Genomic DNA, 18,677 nt, shown 5'->3' with positions numbered 1-18,677 from the left:
TATATTTTGATGCCAAATGCGGATTGTAGCAGGACAGGCAGGTAGGTGAAAAACAAGTCTTTATTTCAGAGGAATAATAGGTAAGATGAGATGGAGGCTGGCAGGAGCCTTGGCTGGGGAGTGGAGAATTGTATCCAGGGGGGAAACCCAGGAATGAGAGCTTTGATGTGGGTTTGGTCAACTGATGAGGCGGGTAAAGGCAGACAGGTATTCATGGTAACCAGGAGAGCAGGTCTTTCGAGGAAACAGGTACACAAACAAGCTGAGAGACAGATAAGATTAGCAGGCAAGCTAAACTAGTAACAGAGCTGGAAATGTGACACAAACACAAACCGTGTATGGCCTACCGGTCCAGCAGGGACTGGCTGTTGGTGCAGACTGCACATTAGTAAGCTACTTTCCTACAAGCCATCTCCACTCTCCATCTTCTCTTCCTGCATGATGGCAGACAGGTGTGATATTTGCAGATGTCAGGCAGGTGTGCAGTGAGAGGGAGACAGAGGGCAAGGGATGAAACTGACAGACAAAAGCAAACACACACCAAGCACACACTCACTCAAACAAAAGCACACTCACACACAAGCATCACTGGCAGGAGTCACAGAGGAGGAGTCATGACGCTTCAAGCCGTGAGCACACTGCCCGCATGAGGCTGGCGTGACGGCAGCGTCGCGTCGTGGCCGCGTGATGCACACCTAGGGTGTTCACACTAGACGCTAGTTAGCTGCCTGTCGGGAGTGTGTCTGCTACCTGTCAGCTGTGTTTTCTGCTGCTGCTGACAGCCCTTTCTTTCTACATAGAGTTTGCCTTTTAATTGCCATTTAACTTCATGATAAATATAATTTATATTTATTTTAGACAGAGAAAGGTTCAGAAACGTGTGGTAATTAGTAAATAATAGTAATAATCCACAATTAAAACTCCTTACTGTATTCATTTATGATGCTTTCCAAGTCACTGCTTGTTTCACAGCACTGACTGCACATATTTCAGAATAAAAGCCTCGTGTTAACAAATGAAGGAATTCTGTGCAAAGAAACCCCGCTTTAGGGCTTTTATTTCGAAATGAAAGCAGGAAGTGTTGATTTAAACCCCAAACTTTATCAAAAGCCTCGTGTTAACAAATGAAGGGATTCTGTCTATAGAAAAAACGCCTGACGGCTTTTATTTTGAAATGAAAGCAGGAAGTGTTGATTTAAAAACAAGTTTAATTAATTTTACTTTTTTTTCATCTCCGTAACATATTCTACAGATAAACCTCGAAACTGTAGTAAAGTCTTGCTGGTATGAAGTTAATATACAGTCACTAGATCACTTTCACTGTCTGTGACATATTCTACAGATGTCTAGACATGGAAACTGTAGTAATCTTGCTGGTATGATGTTCATATACAGTCAATAGATCACCTTCACTGTCTGTGACATATTCTACAGATGTCCAGACATGTAAACTGTAGTAAAGTCTTGCTGGTATGATGTTAATATACAGTCACTAGATCCCTTTCACTGTCTGTGACATATTCTACAGATGTCTAGACATGTAAACTGTATTATGTAGCTGATATGATGTCCATATACTGTCAATAGATCACCTTCACTGTCTGTTGCTGCTGGGACACGCAGCTGAGACGCGAGAGGCTCGCGTGTAAAATAGGCGAGCCTTCTATTCTATAAAATAGACGCGCGTCTCATGCGGGCAGTGTGTCCACTCTAACCTGTTAACATGGACGCCGAAATAAAAAACAACACGCCACGCGAGACTCACGTGAGCCTGATGCGGGCAGTGTGTCCACCATGTACTTTTGCTTAAGTAAGATTTTGAATTACTTGAAGAGTATTTTACACTGACTGTAGTATTGTAGCCTAGTAGGCTAGCCTATATCCAAAAAATGTTTTGCAGATTATTTTTAAATTTGTTGGAAATTTAACCCGTTACCCAAAGAGCATAGTTTTACTGTGCAAATCCACCAATTGATTTCGTAAAATTGCTAAACAGGGAATTTTTGAAAATCTTTTAAATTTTTTATGAGATAGGCTATTGTATTTTTAAAAAGCAGGCACATGTATTCCATAATTGTCTATAATTACATGTATGTTGATGTTGTTTGATGTTGTTGATGATGAATGTGCACAGACATACAGATTGATTTGAGAGTTTCAGTGACCTGAGAGTGATTCAGTCTTGTTGACTCTTTATTAGCATACCGGTACTCAGACATTTGCATTTGAAGATGTGGTTTGTGTGCTCTCAGGCATATTTTTCTCAGTTTGAGTCTGCATGCAAAGTCAGTTGATGTAGAAGCTAAATGGGGATGTTTTTTTTAGAAAGTAATCCATTTTTTGAAAATCACAGCAGCAGTGAAACGTGAGTCTCTTCTGGCTCTGGATGAAGCTGAAACACTGTGTGAACCAACAAAGTAGCAGAGGTTACCAAATGTCTCAATAATAACTGAAGATTTACTTTCCAAAAATACTTATCCTCTATCATCAGTCATTATAAACCAACCAGGGTAAAACTACATTGTTGAACTTTGATACAGCTACACACACACACACACACACACACACACACACACACACAACATAATGATGAATTCAAACTGGGGCTGTCAAAGTTAACGCGATAATAACGTCCATCCATCCATCTTCAACCGCTTATCCGGGATCGGGTCGCGGGGGCAACAGCTCCAGCAGGGGACCCCAAACTTCCCTTTCCCGGGCCACATTAACCAGCTCTGACTGGGGGATCCCGAGGCGTTCCCAGGCCAGAGTAGAGATATAATCTCTCCACCTAGTCCTGGGTCTTCCCCGTGGTCTCCTCCCAGCTGGTCGTGCCTGGAACACCTCCCAAGGGAGGCGCCCAGGAGGCATCCGTGCTAGATGCCCGAACCACCTCAACTGGCTCCTTTCGACGCAAAGGAGCAAGGACTCTACTCCGAGTCCCTCACGGATGACTGAGCTTCTTACCCTATCTCTAAGGGATACGCCAGCCACCCTCCTGAGGAAACCCATTTCGGCCGCTTGCACCCGCGACCTCGTTCTTTCGGTCATGACCCAACCCTCATGACCATAGGTGAGAGCAGGAACGAAGATTGAACGGTAGATCGAGAGCTTTGCCTTCCGGCTCAGCTCTCTTTTCGTCACAACGGTGCGGTAAAGCGAATGCAATACCGCCCCTGCTGCTCCGATTCTCCGACCAATCTCACGTTCCATAGTCCCCTCACTCGCGAACAAGACCCCGAGATACTTAAACTCCTTCACTTGGGGTAAGGACTCATTCCCTATGATAATAACATGATGACGCAAATTTGTTTTAACACCATTTAGTTTTTTAATGTATTAAAGCAACTTACAATTTTTAGATTGTAGCAATCTCAGTTTAAAAGTTAGATTGGAGATACTGGCATCATATGAAACTACAAAACCTAAGGAATCCATTGGCACCAACCATATCATACTAGCTCGTCACGAAGGATGTTAAATAACGCTCAAAATTTACGCTAAATTTTGGCGAGGAAAAATTTACACAGCCATTATCAAAGGGCTCCCTTGACCTCTGACCTCAAGATATGTGAATGAAAATGGGTTCTATGGGTACCCACGAGTCTCCCAACTAACAGACATGCCCACTTTATGATAAGGGTTTATGTGAGGGTTTCTGGACAATATTTGTCATTGCTTAGTGTTAATTAATTTCTAATAATAAATATATACATACATTTTGAACAGATTACAAATGTGTGATTAATCGCGATTGATCATGATTAACTATGGACAATTATGCGATTAATCGTGATTGAATATTTTAATCGATTGACGGCCCTATTTAAAACTATGCAAGTCTGCACCACTCACATGCATCACCATATTCTGGGTTGAAATTAGCTTGTTGCAAGCCTACACTCAAGGAACAAGCACAAAAACATCCACTAAGAAATCAATCTCCAGAAGAAACAATGCTGTCTCGTGCTGAGAGGACATCCGTGTGCGCTTGTGTGTTCGGGTGTGTGTGCATATATTGGGCCCAGTAAACATCCTGGTCAAACAACAAGGAGTAGGTCATGTCAACGACACATCTGTTGGTTTCATTATAAGGAACAAATATAATACATCAGCACTTTGTGAACATTATTCTTGTTTATGTAATGAGCATCACTGCAAGAGGAACAAATACACATTTCACCCTCAAGAAAACGTTTCCTCCACTCTTACGGATGCATGTTGGTGGACATGCGTTGTTCAAACCCACAGAACTTTATTTCTAATTTTAGTAAAGATCCAAAGTTGTTGAGAAATATGTCAGCTTGAAACATTGAAAAATGTGTGAATAACGATAAAAACGACGATGGTCCCATTTGCTGCAATGCTGAAGCGTAAAAGTATACTGTCTATGGCAGTGGTTCCCAAAGTTTTTCACGTCAAGGACCCCTAAACTGAAATTAGACCACAGAACCCCATTTGATACGATTTTGTCCCAGGGTCCCCCATCTGATAGGATTTTAGCTTTTAGATGTTTTATTACAGAAAGTGTATGAAGCCCATGACCAAAATAGTCATAAGAGAGGTAACATGATAAGATAGAACTTTATCAATCCCGAAGGAAATTCTTTTGACAGAGTAATACATATAAAGTGTATAAGAAGTAATATTAGCAACAGTTCCTAATAGAATAACAATGGGAGTATGATGCATTTAGTAAAATAAGTAAACTAAAATAGAAAAGTAATATTTTGCATGATATTCTGTCATTGTGTTACTTCTGATGGAAATATACTGAAAATAATAATATTCCCCTTCTTGCTGGGGACCCTCTGGAACCCCCTTAAGGACCCCTCGGGGGACTCTGGACCCCACTTTGAAAACCACTGGTATATGGTACTTTCATAAAGTGTGGAAAAAGGTGTTTTTCTAACTTTATTTCAGGGGAAATTTAAGAGTTATTACATTTGTTATAGAATTGACTTGTCAGCGTGCCAAAATAAACACAGTTTCAGGAGCAGAACTTGATATATTGACCCTGATAGAGGAATTCATTTCACATCACTTGAGATGCTATCTTAACAGGAGCGATCAAACAGCTCCTATAATCTCTTATTATTCTTGTACATTTGAGCACGTATGACAACATCTGCTCCAGCTGAGAGCGTCGGTAGCGCTGTGAAAGCTTCCCAGAGTGCACAGCGTGATGGGAGGTGTGATTTCATAAAAGCAAACATGATTGTGTAAAAAAAACACAGTGCCCGGGGCCCTGAGAAGCACAGCGGTCCGCTCATCCACCCTGCCTGATCAAAAGAGAACAAAACACACAGCTCTGTTACAGCCCGGGGCTCTTCTTCTTCTCTTCTCCTGTTTGGACGGCAGGTGTCTCGCTGCATGCTTCGAGGTATTCGACTCTCACTGCGTGTCCACTGCTGTGCAGAAACCTTCATCCTTCACGTGTGTGTTGTGTGTGTGGGAACACTGAAGAATGTAATAGGAGTAGAAATAGGAGATGGAGGGTCAGATCAAGCTACACTTTTGTTCTTCATGAAAATTCACCCGGAGTCCATGAGCCAGATTGAATCCACAAACAAAGTGTGGAAAAGTCAGTTTCCCAAATGGCTCCCCTTGTTCTTTTCTTTGTGCAAAGTTCTGTAGAGTTGACGCTGACACACTCTGAGAAATTCCCCAGCTATGTTTGTCATCTGGCACAACCTGCTGGTTTTCATAGTCTTTACTCCTTGACCTCCTGAACTCAAGTGCAGTCAGATGACATGCTATCACAGACGTCATCAGGCCCTGTGGACCTAGATTTTAGATCAAGAGGGCAATAGAAAAAGATCTGTTTAACTTTCTGAAATGTTTCTATCCTGATGGGTGTGGTCTCTTCCAAGTTGACAGTAGAGGATTTATTACACCTACCCGTGTGTATTTATCCAAGTGCTCAAATGATGAATATCCTTAACCAGCCCGTTCTTATTCCCAAGGTGTCAAATACGGACACTTTGTCTGACGCTTAAGGCACCCTTTAGTGCCGGTATGAGACGCATCGGGCGTTCTACTAACTACAATGTAAACCGATCCGCGTCAATATTAAATGCTCAGGAAAAGGGAGCCGGGAGTGTGGTGACGTAGCTTTAAGAGTGAAAAGACACACATTGGGCGTGCGGGAGGGGAGGTGGATGGGTCCAACAAACACAAGGCTTTCATCCAGGAGACCGCTGTTTGTGTCCCATGCGTAACGTTACAATTAGCTGTTCGTTTGTGTCCTGTGTTCACGTTTATCTCCCCCTAAAGACCCTCTGTATCCTCCTAAAAAAGGCAAAAATTAGTCTATGTGGGTTTCAGAGGGTTAAAAAAAAAAAGACACATGCTTCAGTATTTTCACTTTAGTACTTTCTCTTCTTTAGCAATTCATGTGTGCAGATTTAAACTTTTCTTCAAGGCTTCTGCTGCTTTGAGAGTGTGGACATACAGGAATTCGAAACAGAAGCTACCTAATATACACTTTATTAACATGTGGATAGACCTACATGTTTACAGTTTCAGTATGCATTTAGGTTTTTGTTTATATTTCATGCAAATGGTCACAGAATTTTAATATTACATTTTTATTTCCAAAGAAACACTGCAAATGTTTTCTAGTGTGCTTTATTTATTTGCTTATTTATATTCTACATTTAATTATGTCTCATCGTTACACAAGAAAACTTGAAAAAAAGGTATCATAAATTCAAATAAACAAGTATTCAAAATCACAAAGCTTTTCCATTTCTAATTGGAGCGGCCAACAACTGAGCGACGAACGTTCATCCGACTTCCCATTTCTTAGACAGAACGGGACAATTAATCAGTCGCCGCTGACGTCTTCTCCGCTCTGCTGTTGGCTCTCCATCAAGCTCAACTGTGCATTTACACACACGGTATGTGCAGAACTACGTGTTTGTCTCCCCTGAAAGAAATCCCATCTTGAATTAAAAAGCTTTGCACTTCAAGTACAGTCTGGTGTTGAACCAGCAAATAAATGAACATATGAATCCACTTCAGTCATAAACATGAATCATTCGTAGGTAGTATTCTGTTGTTCCGTTGTGCCTTCATGGAAGGTGAGAGGGCTACTCCAAACTGCCGAAGCGTAGGCGAGCTAGTGGCGTGAACGCAAACAGAAGGCGATCCAGTCTACGGTAGAAATGTACCAGAAATGTGGGCTCGAAACCAGGAAGTATTCAGTCATTGAGATATCCTCACTTTTCAGGGGGAATGAGAGTGTTGTGTTATATGCTGTACAAAATAAATTAATGTGGTGTGACTGTGACTTCAACCAAGTTCTGCATGTATTTTTACCTTATGTTCAAGAAAGAATAACATTTTATAAGACTTGTAAATTAAAAGAAAGAAAGAAAAATCTGTATTCACAAAAATATATTATTTAAATAATAGCAGTCTGTCTATATTTTTGCTTAAAGTTGTTTGATAAATCTTGTAGAAATAGGCCAAAAGGTGCAAAACATGCAACAAAACATGACAAACTGATCACTGTCAGAGGGAGAATAACAGCGTCTGTCTGATGCTGATTTTCAGTTTTTCCTTTACCTTTTCAGTGGTACATGTGGAAGTTGTAGAAGTGACAAGTAATTCAGGTCTTTAGTCTCTATTATTTTGGACTCACCATTGCGATACGGGTCGTTCTACACACCACCATAGAGCGAGCGAGTCCTCGCTGGGTCAGTCGGAAGTTTCGTGCTCTACATTGACAGTAAGCATGCTAGCAGATGGTTCGTGCCTCCACCGCAGCGTTAAAAAGAAAAGTCTGTTTTTCTCCTGGGGGCCTCAGACTATTCAGGTCAGAACTACAAGCTGTGGAGCTAAGCTAACATGAGGATGCGAGCGCAGTTATCCAGTAGCCATACAGGTACAGCAGCATTGGTCCAGTGTTGAGCTCCAGGGCCCTACGTTGTCAAAAAGGCATGCTGATGGCCTCACAGTGTTTCTAGGAGGGAAACAAAAAAGAGGAAGATTTCAGGTTTTAAGTTTGTAAGTAGCCAGATGGTAAAGAAGCAATGCTTTAGATTGAGAAATGAATCACTAACTAACAGGGAAATATGAATCTTACCTGTCTGGCTCTCCGGAGAAGGAGCATGTGTGGAGTGGCACTTGTTTTTCTGCAATGAGAGAGGATGCACTGAATTAGAGCATTGGAGCAAATACCTGTATGAACACTGCTTTGTTTGCCAGTCTATTAAAGTGACAGAAGGCAGAACGTTTTTGGCATAACAAATCCATAATAACCTTTCAGCATATTGTAATTCAAGTGTCATGAGAGAAAACTAGACTTCTGCACCTCCTCATGGCTCTGTTTTCAGGGTTTAAAAAATCTAGCCTGTGACAGGAGACTTTGGCCAATCACAGGTCATTTCAGAGAGAGAGAGCGTTCCTATTGGCTGTTCATTCAACGGAGGCAGCTGTAAATCACTCGCGAACTCTGATCAAATGGTCAAACTAGGCAGCGCTGGTCAAATATGAATCAGTATTCTGTTACTGTAATGTCTATTTCTCTCCTCAAATGTTTTCAGAAACATCTTGTAGTGCACTGTTCAGCTGTAAAATTAGAAAGTTTGCTCTGGCTGGTGGGCGGTGCTTGATATTTCCTCAACTGATCTCAATATGGCTGCCAGGTCACAAACTTTCTCACTTTAGAACCTTTCAAGTAAGGGATAATGTACAGCAAGCCGGTCATTGTTGTGAAATAAACCCCGACATTACCTTCTGGCTTAGTCGGTGATGCAGACTCCGGTCTGACAGCCAGGGGTGTCTGAGGGACTCTGTTGCACTCATCCTCCAGCTCTTGCTCTTCACCAGCAGAAGGGTGATGAAGTCTTTGGCCTCGTCGGAGATGTCCGTGAACTCCTCCTCCTCAAAGTTCCACTGGCAGGCCAGGATGTTGTTCAGTGTCTCGTTGTCGTCGTCCCCCAGAAACGGAGACAAGCCACTGAGCCTGGACCAAGAGGAAGCAGAGGTCAGGGATGCTACTGTGTGTCGGTAAAATATTTAGAGATGAATGAGCATCCACAACTCACAGCATGTAAGTGATGACACCGAGGCTCCACATGTCAGTGGGGAATGAAACAAACTCATAGTTGATGACTTCAGGAGCTAAGAATTCAGGCGTTCCAAAGTTGACCCTCAGCTTCTCCCGGGGTTTATACCTGTCAGAGACGCACCAGCAGAAACATAAGAGATACATCTGGGGCTGAGAGAGTCCTGTTATGAAGTTAACAAAGATTTTAACTGTATATAATAGATGATAGATTTTACCTCCTGGCCAGGCCAAAGTCAATGATTTTAATCTTGTTAGTAGCTCTGCTGACACAAAGAATGTTCTCTGGCTGAAAAGGAACAAAAGAAAAGGATTACAATCACATACAAGGAAACAAATAGGGGAGAGCGGGGCATCTTGTCACACAGGTAATTCAGATTACTTTATTTTGTCCCTTAGATTTGCATAAAATGGTTATTTGGCATATAAGACAACACACACCATGCACCACAATTCCGTATCTTAAAATCTTAAACTGACCAAGTGGCAGTAATAAAAAGTGCTGAGTGGATTGTTCTTCCACTGGCATGTAAGTCCAATAAAACATCACAATAGTGCATGTGACTCAGCAGAATTTAACAATGGATAAATAAATGTAAATTAAAATAAGTGATGGAATTGGTTGCAGAATGTCCTTAAAAGTAGCCTTGATGCTTGGGATTTTTCCATTTACAGTTTTTCTCAAACGCTTTGGCTCATTTTTTTTAAACAGTCTTGACAGGCTCTAATCTGTAAGTGCAATCGTCAAGACTGTTTGATGGGACATCACAACTCCAAGAAAACTGGTGTATAAATCAATATGACAGTAAAATGATAAAAAAAAGAGAGGGATATTGCTGGCTACTGCTCCTACGTTGAAGTAGGTTTACCTTGAGGTCCAGATGTAGGATGTACATCTTATGCATGTACTGCAGCCCTTCACAGATCTGGCGTATAAACAGCACCGTGTCCAGCTCTGTCAGGTTGTAGTTCTCATCGATGATGCGGTCAAACAGCTCCCCTCCCTCCACACTACGGCACAAAGGAGACAGGAAGACAGGGCTCTTAAAGTTGTCGTATTGACGAATGAGAACAAATACTGTGCACCCAGAGGAATGCAGGTACCCGGACTTACTATTCCATGACCAGGATGATGTCATGGCGCGACTCAAAGGCGGCGTACAGCTGGATGAGGTTGGCGTGGTTGAGCTGGTTCATCACCTGGACCTCATTCCTCACCACATCCTGAGAGAAAGACAGAAACACATACAAGTCAGTTAACACACACACACACACAGTGAGGTAGGGGTAAACACACAAAGTGTTAGAAAACCATAGAAGTAGATATAATATGTGTGTGTTTGTGGAGCGATTTTTAGAAGTCCATTAACAACAGAACTGTTAATGAAGTAATGAAGTTCATTATTATGTCCATTATTGTGTGAGCTACTGTTAATTTGATTTCTTGCAGCTGCTTCACCGTAAATACAGAAATTAACCTATTATGAAGTGTAGTTACCACTTAAATTAGACTTGATTCAGGGATTTTTTAGCACCTTTTTAGCAATAATTTATCAACGCATTGTTTCTAAATGTAGCACTTGGAAACAGTTCAGCATGTTTGATGAACTCGATGTACATGCATGATTCTTGCAATTTTGGGGTTGTATCCACATGGTTCAACATATATTCATATAACGGTTCGTACGATATTTTACTGAAAGGTTGTTCCTCCTTTTTTGTTTGTTTTCCTACAATTGTCCAGCAACACGTGTCAATTTCCGTTCATTACATGTACAGTACACAGTCTTTTCAAAATAAACTTCCGTCTTCGCAGGAAACAACTTCGTTTAGGCAAGAAAGCTATTTAGTTAAGTTTAGGAAAAGATCGACTTGGTTAGGATTAGGCAACATAACTACTTAGTAACTTACATGACAAATCAATCAACATTGACTTCTGGTTTCACACGGGGTACTAACAGCAGTCTCCGGGGCGAAAGTCTGGTGTTTTTTGACCCACCCATCCACCATGACCTCCTCCCTACGCGGCGTTTATATTTCTTGATTCACGATTACGTTAATTGCACACAAATTGATTTCATGGTATATATACGAATTACAGTGCATCACCTTTCGTAGGCATAGTTACAATCAGTGTATGAGCCCAGCCTGCATGTTGAAGGACCTTATTGTATAAGTCACTTTGGATAGAAAGCATCAGCTAAATAAATGTAATGTAAATATTCAATATTTATGTCGGTATTTTGCACATTCCTACACAAAACTTTGCAGCTCTTTCATTTTAACAGATATATTGTACATATTTTTATAGTATTTTTTCATATTTTGAATGTACATTTTTCTATTCTATATTTATGTTTCTTGACTTTTCATGTACTTGCTTTTATTTTGATTTATGTTTATTGTTATGCACTAAAACACTAAGGCAGATTCCTTGTATGTGAAAACCTGCTTGGCAATAAATCTGATTCACATACAGATTTTGCAGGGGATGAATTGAAAAAGAAGATGCAGCCACTGGATGTATGAAGATCTGCTGGCATCAGGTACTTGTTGTAGTTTGGGCATCTTTATTTAGGTTGTACTGTGTCACGGACTCTAACCCTTGCACACTATATTATCTGTATGGACTGTATATCACTTGCCTTCACAGTCAGTTTTGTCACAGAGGATCACTGACAGCAACATGAGCCAGCCAAGGATTTGGCTGTGTGTTTGGCCGGCTCTGATCTTTTTGAATATCTCACATGATAATGTAACCACAGAGCTACAGTATGCTCAGGCATCTGACCTCTCTCACATCCTTTTCGGATGACCCAGAACAAGAAAGACACAATAAATGAGGCTGACAAACTGCCACATGCCCACGCCCTCTGTGCTGGTGATCTATTTTTAAAATGTAATTCATTATGGTTCTTAGCAATGATATAAGTAACCATCCATTAGACCGTCTGGGAAAACAGGCATCCGATCATTACTGCACCTTCTCTTTCTGGCTCTTGGCCTTGATGATCTTGGCAGCCAACATCATACCAGACGAGTTCTCCACGCACTTGTGGACTTGTCCAAAACGTCCCCTAATGAACGAAAAGCAAATACATAGATGAGTCAAGCACATACGTGGACAGTAGGGGCAAAGTAGAAGAAGAACCATCCTAGAAATTTATAAATAATTAAAGCTGCGAGCAGCGATGAACGGGCCCTCGCCCCTGCGGAAACGTCTTGGGAACGCGTACGTTGGGGCACGTACATGTCTTCAGGCCAAGACTCTTATAAAACATGTCAAATTTGGGGAAGATTGGACAATGTATAGTCAATTTACAACAATTTCCTGTTTCCTGTAGGGGGCGTTATGACTTTCACTCATAATACCACATATATGTCTTCAGGCCTGGACTATTATCCAGCTTGTGAAGTTTGGAGCAGATTGGACTATGTAAAGTCAATTTACAACAGCTTCCTGTGTCATGGCGAATCATTTAAATTCTCCGCCACGCCACGTCAACACCGTTTCATGAAAAAAAGGTCTTAAGATACTACTGACCAAATTTGAATATGATCGGGATAAATCTCTAGGAGGAGTTCGTAAAAGTATGCATAAAATACATAAATTACATGAAAAACACAAAATTCAAGATGGCCGACTTCCGGGTGGCGGAGCTAATGAAACCCAATGAGGAATATGTTAGCAATAATGAACAGGATGTGCCTACCAAATTTCATGAATATAGGATCAACTTTGACCAAACTAAAGCCTTCCACGCGTTAGGGGGCGCTATAGAGCCGGCTAAACACGCTGAACCCAAAAACTGTACGTTCACGTAAAGTTCACAGGTGTCCATCTTTTTGACAACTTTCATGAGTTTTCGAGTATACCAAGGGCGTCAAAGGCATGTTCAAATGCTAAAAGACATAAGGGGGCGCTAGAGAGCCAACATGCCACGCCCAAGCAAAATTTCACCACTAAATCAAAGTAATTACTAGTTTGGATGTGCGTGTAAAGTTTCATGAGTTTTTGTTCACCCTAAAGTCCTCAAACATGTGTTCGTAAATTTAAAAAAAACGCAGGAAGTCCACGATGGCTGACTTCCTGCTGGCCGAAAAAATCTCGCAAATATTTATTCCAGGTATGAGGATGTGAGCAATGACATACTTGAATTTCGTGACGATTGAAGAAACTTTCTCTTAAAAACTGCCTACATTCGGGGGCGCTATCTCGCCCGCTGGTGACACCCGAGCCCAATCACTCCAGAACATTGAATTTCCCACCAGTTCTGACACATATTCCACTTTTGGTGAGTTTTTGGGGATGGCTAAGGTCCCAAAAAGGCAATCTCCCGGCAGAAAAAGAATAATACTTAGAAAAACAATAGGTTTCCTTGCACTTTTGTGCCAGGACACCGCTGGGGTCCTGGCACTTTCGTGCTCGGGCCCTAATTATAAAACACTTATTCTAGTGCTGAAAGGATTACACGATAATGATGATGCGCAATAATTTAAAGCTTCAGTAGGCAGAATGTTTTTGGCATCATTAGGCAAAAATTCCATAATAACCTTTCAGCATATTGTAATTCAAGTGTTCTGAGAGAAAACTAGACTTCTGCTCCTCCTCATGGCTCTGTTTTCAGGCTTTAAAAAATCTAGCCCGTGACGGGAGACTTTGGCCAATCACAGGTCATTTCAGAGAGAGCGTTCCTATTGGCTGTGCTTCCGGCTGGTGGGCGATGCTTGGTATTTCCTCAACTGATCTCAACATGGCGGCCTAGTCACAAACATTCTCATTTTACACCCAAACAGTACACTACATGATGTTTCTGAAAACATTTGAGGTGAGAAATAGGCATTACAGTAACAGAATATTGATTCATATTTGATCAGCGCTGCCTAGTTTGACCGTTTGGTCGGAGTTCGCGAGTGATTGACTCGTTGCGCTCAGAGATGGCAGCTGGACGCCAGGCTCCAGTTCGGCTCTGACTGGTTGTTTTCCTGCGGTCTGTGAAATCTTGCAGATGCCATTAGGAGAACCGGAGGACACATGATTTTTTTCAGATTACCTGTCTCATGTACTACTGTCAGGATATAGTGACCGTAATAATTTTTGCTCCATTTCTACCCACTGATGCTTCGAGTAATTTCTCATGGTCATCTTCCAAATAATTTCTGGTTCCAGCACATCAAACAAAGAATTTTCTGCTATTATCTGTTTTATATAATCTTAAATTTAGATTTTAGATTGGTAGTCTGACAAAACACACAATTTTAAGATGTCATTTTTGGCTCGGGGAACTTGTGATGAGCATTTTCTTTTTTTGCTATTTTTACCAAACAATAATCAATTAATTAAAAAAAAATAACTCAGATTAAAAACATCTTTTAAATAATTATTAATCATCATAATGGCTCCTTCAGTCATACAGCAATTAGGGCTTTATACTGTGTCATTATGTCAGTAATTTGAGGAATGTGCTTGCGTGCTGACGGGTAATCTCCAGTTCTAGAGGCAGGATTTAGCACCGGCCTATTACATCAGAGAGGCCCGCTATTTCACAAGAAATAGCGCCCCCCCCCCCCCCCCCCCCCCACCACCACCACCACCACCCAAGGCTCACAATCAAATGCCCTTTAGGGGGGCAATAAAAAGGTCTAGGAAAAAAATGATTAGGCGTCCCCACACAGGCTGAGGGACCGATGTGTTGAATTGTCTGCGTGGCTGTAACCGAGCAAAATGAAAACAAGCTCTTTAGAGGCGGGTATTCGGTGGTACTCACCCTCCCAGGACCTCGTCCCTGTTGATGGTGTAATAGGTGGCTATCGGATGGGGTTTGGGAGTCACGATGCGGTGTTCAAAAGGTGCCAACGGTGGAGGGCTCATGTCTGAAGAAACCATAAAGAAATACAGAATAAAAAGAAGAATTTGCTGTTGCTGAGAACAGAGAGTGTGAAACAGAGACAGAGGAAGAGGCCTCGGTTCCCAGAAACAAAGTGGATCAAAATAGCAGCATGCCAACGTCTCATTATCTGCTCTGCCAGCTGTGCCGACTGACATGTTAGTGACGCTCGAACGGCCATGGTGTTATGACACTGGATCTGCTTCAAAGTCTGAGGAACGATAAGTTAAATGTCACCAACTAAACAACCAAGTTGGGTCTCTCCATGGAGAGCCTGCTGCACATGAATGTGACACGAAGTGGATCCATTTCAAACAGGACCATAGCCAGGATCATCAGCCCTACATGCATCTTTAATGGATCAAATTATAAAAAAGTTGATTTGTTTCTCAAGCATTCATGCACTGTAAAAACATAACGTCTCACCAATAACAAATTCCTTCACCGCTGACTCTTCCTCCTTCCCCTCCTCTTCCACCTCTGCCTTTACTTCGTCAGACTTGGAGGCCCGAGGCTCGCTGCCTTTCACCACCTCTCCGTCAGCAGCTTCACTCTCTTCCACTCGGCTCTTCTTGAGGTCGTCCTTCACCAGGTCTTCTTCTGTGACACGACGTTTGCTGCAAGTGGCCACATCGCCGACCTCCTCACAGCTACACATGATGATGAAAGAAAATACTGAGCACTTTGAACATTTTACTTTATTCAATAAAGTATTGTAACGTGAGGGTTCGTTGTGTGGTGGTGGAGGAGAATAAACATGCAGGATGGAGACGGATAACTTTTTAAGCAGCCACTTTACTGTTCTTCCCGCTTCATCTGTTTCACAACAACAACACTTCCTTGTTCCTAACTCACAAGTCGTAGAACTAACCAATCAGAGGCCAGAAGGACCTGGACTAAGGTAAATGTCAGGAAGATACTGCAGATTCAAGATATCATTATAACTATTTCGAAGATGCTGCCGTAAATATTTGAACATGTAAATATGTAAATAATAATCTTGTAAACATAAATATGTAAATAATTAACTGTGTAAACATTGTAACTATATTTTTAGTAACTTAACTCAAATATATGAATTAACTTCTAAACCTTACAGTATTTTATGTTTTATTTTTCTTCTCCTTCCCCAAAACAATTTGCTCTTAACTGACTTGTGTGACTTGCATATACATAAAATAAATATAAGAAATGAAAATAAACACAATATTGACACACAGTTATATAAATGATAGCATCAGAATGAATCGTGATTGGCTGGAAATACCTTTCCTGTGGTAGGAGAGAGGTTGTGCAGATATCTGTGATGGCACTCGGGGCCTTTTCCGACTCTTCTGCCTCTCCTTTACTCTTTTCCGTCCCATCATCCTCCACTTTTACATCCTGTTCTTCTGCCTTTTCCTCCTCTTCCTCTGACTCCTCAAAGACACTCCCCTCCGCTTCCTCTTCTTTCTCCTTTTCTGACTGGGCAGTAGAGGTGTGTGAACCTTCCAGGATCAGCTCCGTCGACTCCTGTCTTTTTCCTCCACTTCCCCGGTCCTCCCCAATCTGACTGTCATCCTCTGCCTGTCCATTGGAAAGCTCAGCGTTCTGCCTGTTGAGCTTTTCCACCTGTTCCTGCAGCACAGGCTCGTTCAGCGAGGAAGTGTCTGACATGGCAACAAACAGAGCAAACAACCATAAGGGATTATCGCCACTCTGTGTGGACGTTTCTATTGCTATTACATAAAAAAAATCAATGTGTTTTGGAAATTGGTGACCCTGGCATGGATACAATTCACTCCTGACATAAACTAGTATATATTCTATGCAATATCTTTTACCCCAGCAGGGGCTGGATGGAAAATGCCAAATTAGGTTTGGAGGAAATTTAGAAACAGTGTCACCATTGCATACTTTGTCCACTAGAGAGCACTTTTCACACTGTAAAATGTCCCACTATTTTGGTTTCAATAAAAAAAACAAAAAACGAATCTAAGGGATATGTACCAAGATCGTTTGTTTAAAGGAACAGTGTGTAACATTTCAGGGATCTATAAGTAGAAATTTAATATAATATTCATAATGTTTTCAATAGTGCATAATCACCTGAAACTAAGAGAGCAAAGAGCCTTTGGCATTTTTGCATTACCTGAAGGCCACCGTAGTTCTCTGACATGCTTGTGAAACTGCGGTATCATGAGCCACAGAGTGCAAAGTGACACCGCCAGCCGCTGTCTGACTTCCGTTACTCCAAAAGTGTCATTATGGTAAGGATGGCCTCTGAGCAAGGCGAACGCTGTGCACAGTCTTGGAAAGGAATGAGCACAGGGGTACTCAGTTGGTTGCAATCTGCAACCACACCACTAGATGCCGCCAAATCCTAAACACTGTCCTTTAAGTCATGTGTTTTGACTATCTGCTGATATCTCATCCAATTTTTAAACACCCACGTATTGATATTGGTTTGAAAGATCCAGTATTGGTCGGTCTATAGTCCATATCTATTCCAGCAGATTGTCAAAGAACAAAGATAGAGTGCACGTCCCTACATAAACTCAGGTGATTAAAGGTTAAGAGATATTTCCTGTTGGAGCCTACCTGACGTGTCCGTAGGTCTCCTCTTCTTCTGGGCTTTCAAGCCCTTAAGGCTCAGTTTGGCTTTATCCTTGTCATCCTTTGCCTTGTTGCAGAAAGAAGAAACAAAGATCAAGCATTAGACAATGCATCTATAAAGTGACAGACGTGGACAAAACTTGAACCAGGTTTAACAAATCCAAACTCTGAGCTCTTATATTCGCAGCAATTCATTTTCACATCAATGGGGTCAATGGGGTCAAAAGTAATTCATGAGTCGGTGTATATGTGTTTCCATTTGCGCAATAGTCAGACAGCAAGTGTTTGTTAGTGTTGCTACGGTTGCCCCTGTAACTGAAGTATAATGTTCTGCGGGACGGATGCCTCGTCCAGGAGAAAGACCAAAGGTCACATATCAGCAGACGACATGCTGCACAACACAGGTTTTATTTACACTTATTCCCACATATACTATATAGCAAGAAAAGAACATGATATAAGAGCAGTATCAGTAAAAGATATACATTTCAATGCATGACACTTTACAGGATGGCAGAACAGAAGTTCAGGTGATCCCTGCTACCGTTTTTCTGTCATCTAATATGTCTGACAGAGGCTGTCTGGTGTAATAAATCTGTTTGCTTAACAACACACCCATTCCTAAAAACAGCTTCTGAATCAGCAGAATTCAAGATATCCCATCTCACACACAAACATACACAGATATCCTGCAAGGATAGGGCAGCAGAAACTATGCAACAGTCCTCGGTACATAGTTCATATTGCTCCAAGGATCAAGAATAACAAAGGCTTCAGAACAGGCCACACTATCGCTAAATAGGGCCTGTGCAGCCGCAGTCCAACAAGCTGCTGCGCTGATAAAGACATAGTTTGGATAAGATAACCAGTCTGACTCCAGTCAATTACACCTCAGAGGCAAATGAAAATCACCACACAAAGGAAAATTACTTAACATTACAGAGGCATGTACAACAGAGCTAATTATAGATGTACAAGAAGGAGCCATATCAGAACAATTAGGAATAAGTAGCAGCATTACATGCAAATTTAAAAAACCTGTTAGGAGCCATTTCAAGGACCAGTGTGTAACATTTAGGCGGATCTATTGGCAGAAATGGAATATAATATATGTTTTC

The 18,677-nt window shown here is 41.5% G+C and overlaps 1 protein-coding gene across 3 annotated transcripts in view; it reads right to left on the bottom strand.

Moving 5' to 3' along the window:
- Positions 1-6,472: 6,472 nt before the first annotated feature.
- The window catches only part of mylk4b (myosin light chain kinase family, member 4b), a 41,295-nt gene continuing 29,090 nt past the window's right edge, over positions 6,473-18,677 (bottom strand). For all 3 annotated transcript variants that reach the window (XM_037770134.1, XM_037770135.1, XM_037770133.1), the window contains 12 exons: positions 17,545-17,626; positions 16,232-16,613; positions 15,391-15,614; positions 14,845-14,950; positions 12,060-12,153; positions 10,191-10,300; positions 9,946-10,087; positions 9,295-9,365; positions 9,057-9,185; positions 8,743-8,974; positions 8,093-8,141; positions 6,473-7,969 (listed from right to left, as the gene is read on the bottom strand). In XM_037770134.1, the coding sequence (XP_037626062.1) occupies positions 7,959-7,969; positions 8,093-8,141; positions 8,743-8,974; positions 9,057-9,185; positions 9,295-9,365; positions 9,946-10,087; positions 10,191-10,300; positions 12,060-12,153; positions 14,845-14,950; positions 15,391-15,614; positions 16,232-16,613; positions 17,545-17,626 (1,632 nt within the window). In that variant the 3' untranslated portion in view covers positions 6,473-7,958. The remainder of the gene's footprint in view (positions 7,970-8,092; positions 8,142-8,742; positions 8,975-9,056; positions 9,186-9,294; positions 9,366-9,945; positions 10,088-10,190; positions 10,301-12,059; positions 12,154-14,844; positions 14,951-15,390; positions 15,615-16,231; positions 16,614-17,544; positions 17,627-18,677) is intronic.

The sequence above is a fragment of the Sebastes umbrosus genome, chromosome 5 (genome assembly GCF_015220745.1).
Source record: "Sebastes umbrosus isolate fSebUmb1 chromosome 5, fSebUmb1.pri, whole genome shotgun sequence".
NCBI lineage: Eukaryota > Metazoa > Chordata > Actinopteri > Perciformes > Sebastidae > Sebastes > Sebastes umbrosus.
Note: the sequence above shows the minus strand (reverse complement) of the source record. Positions and strands in the feature narration are given on the sequence as shown.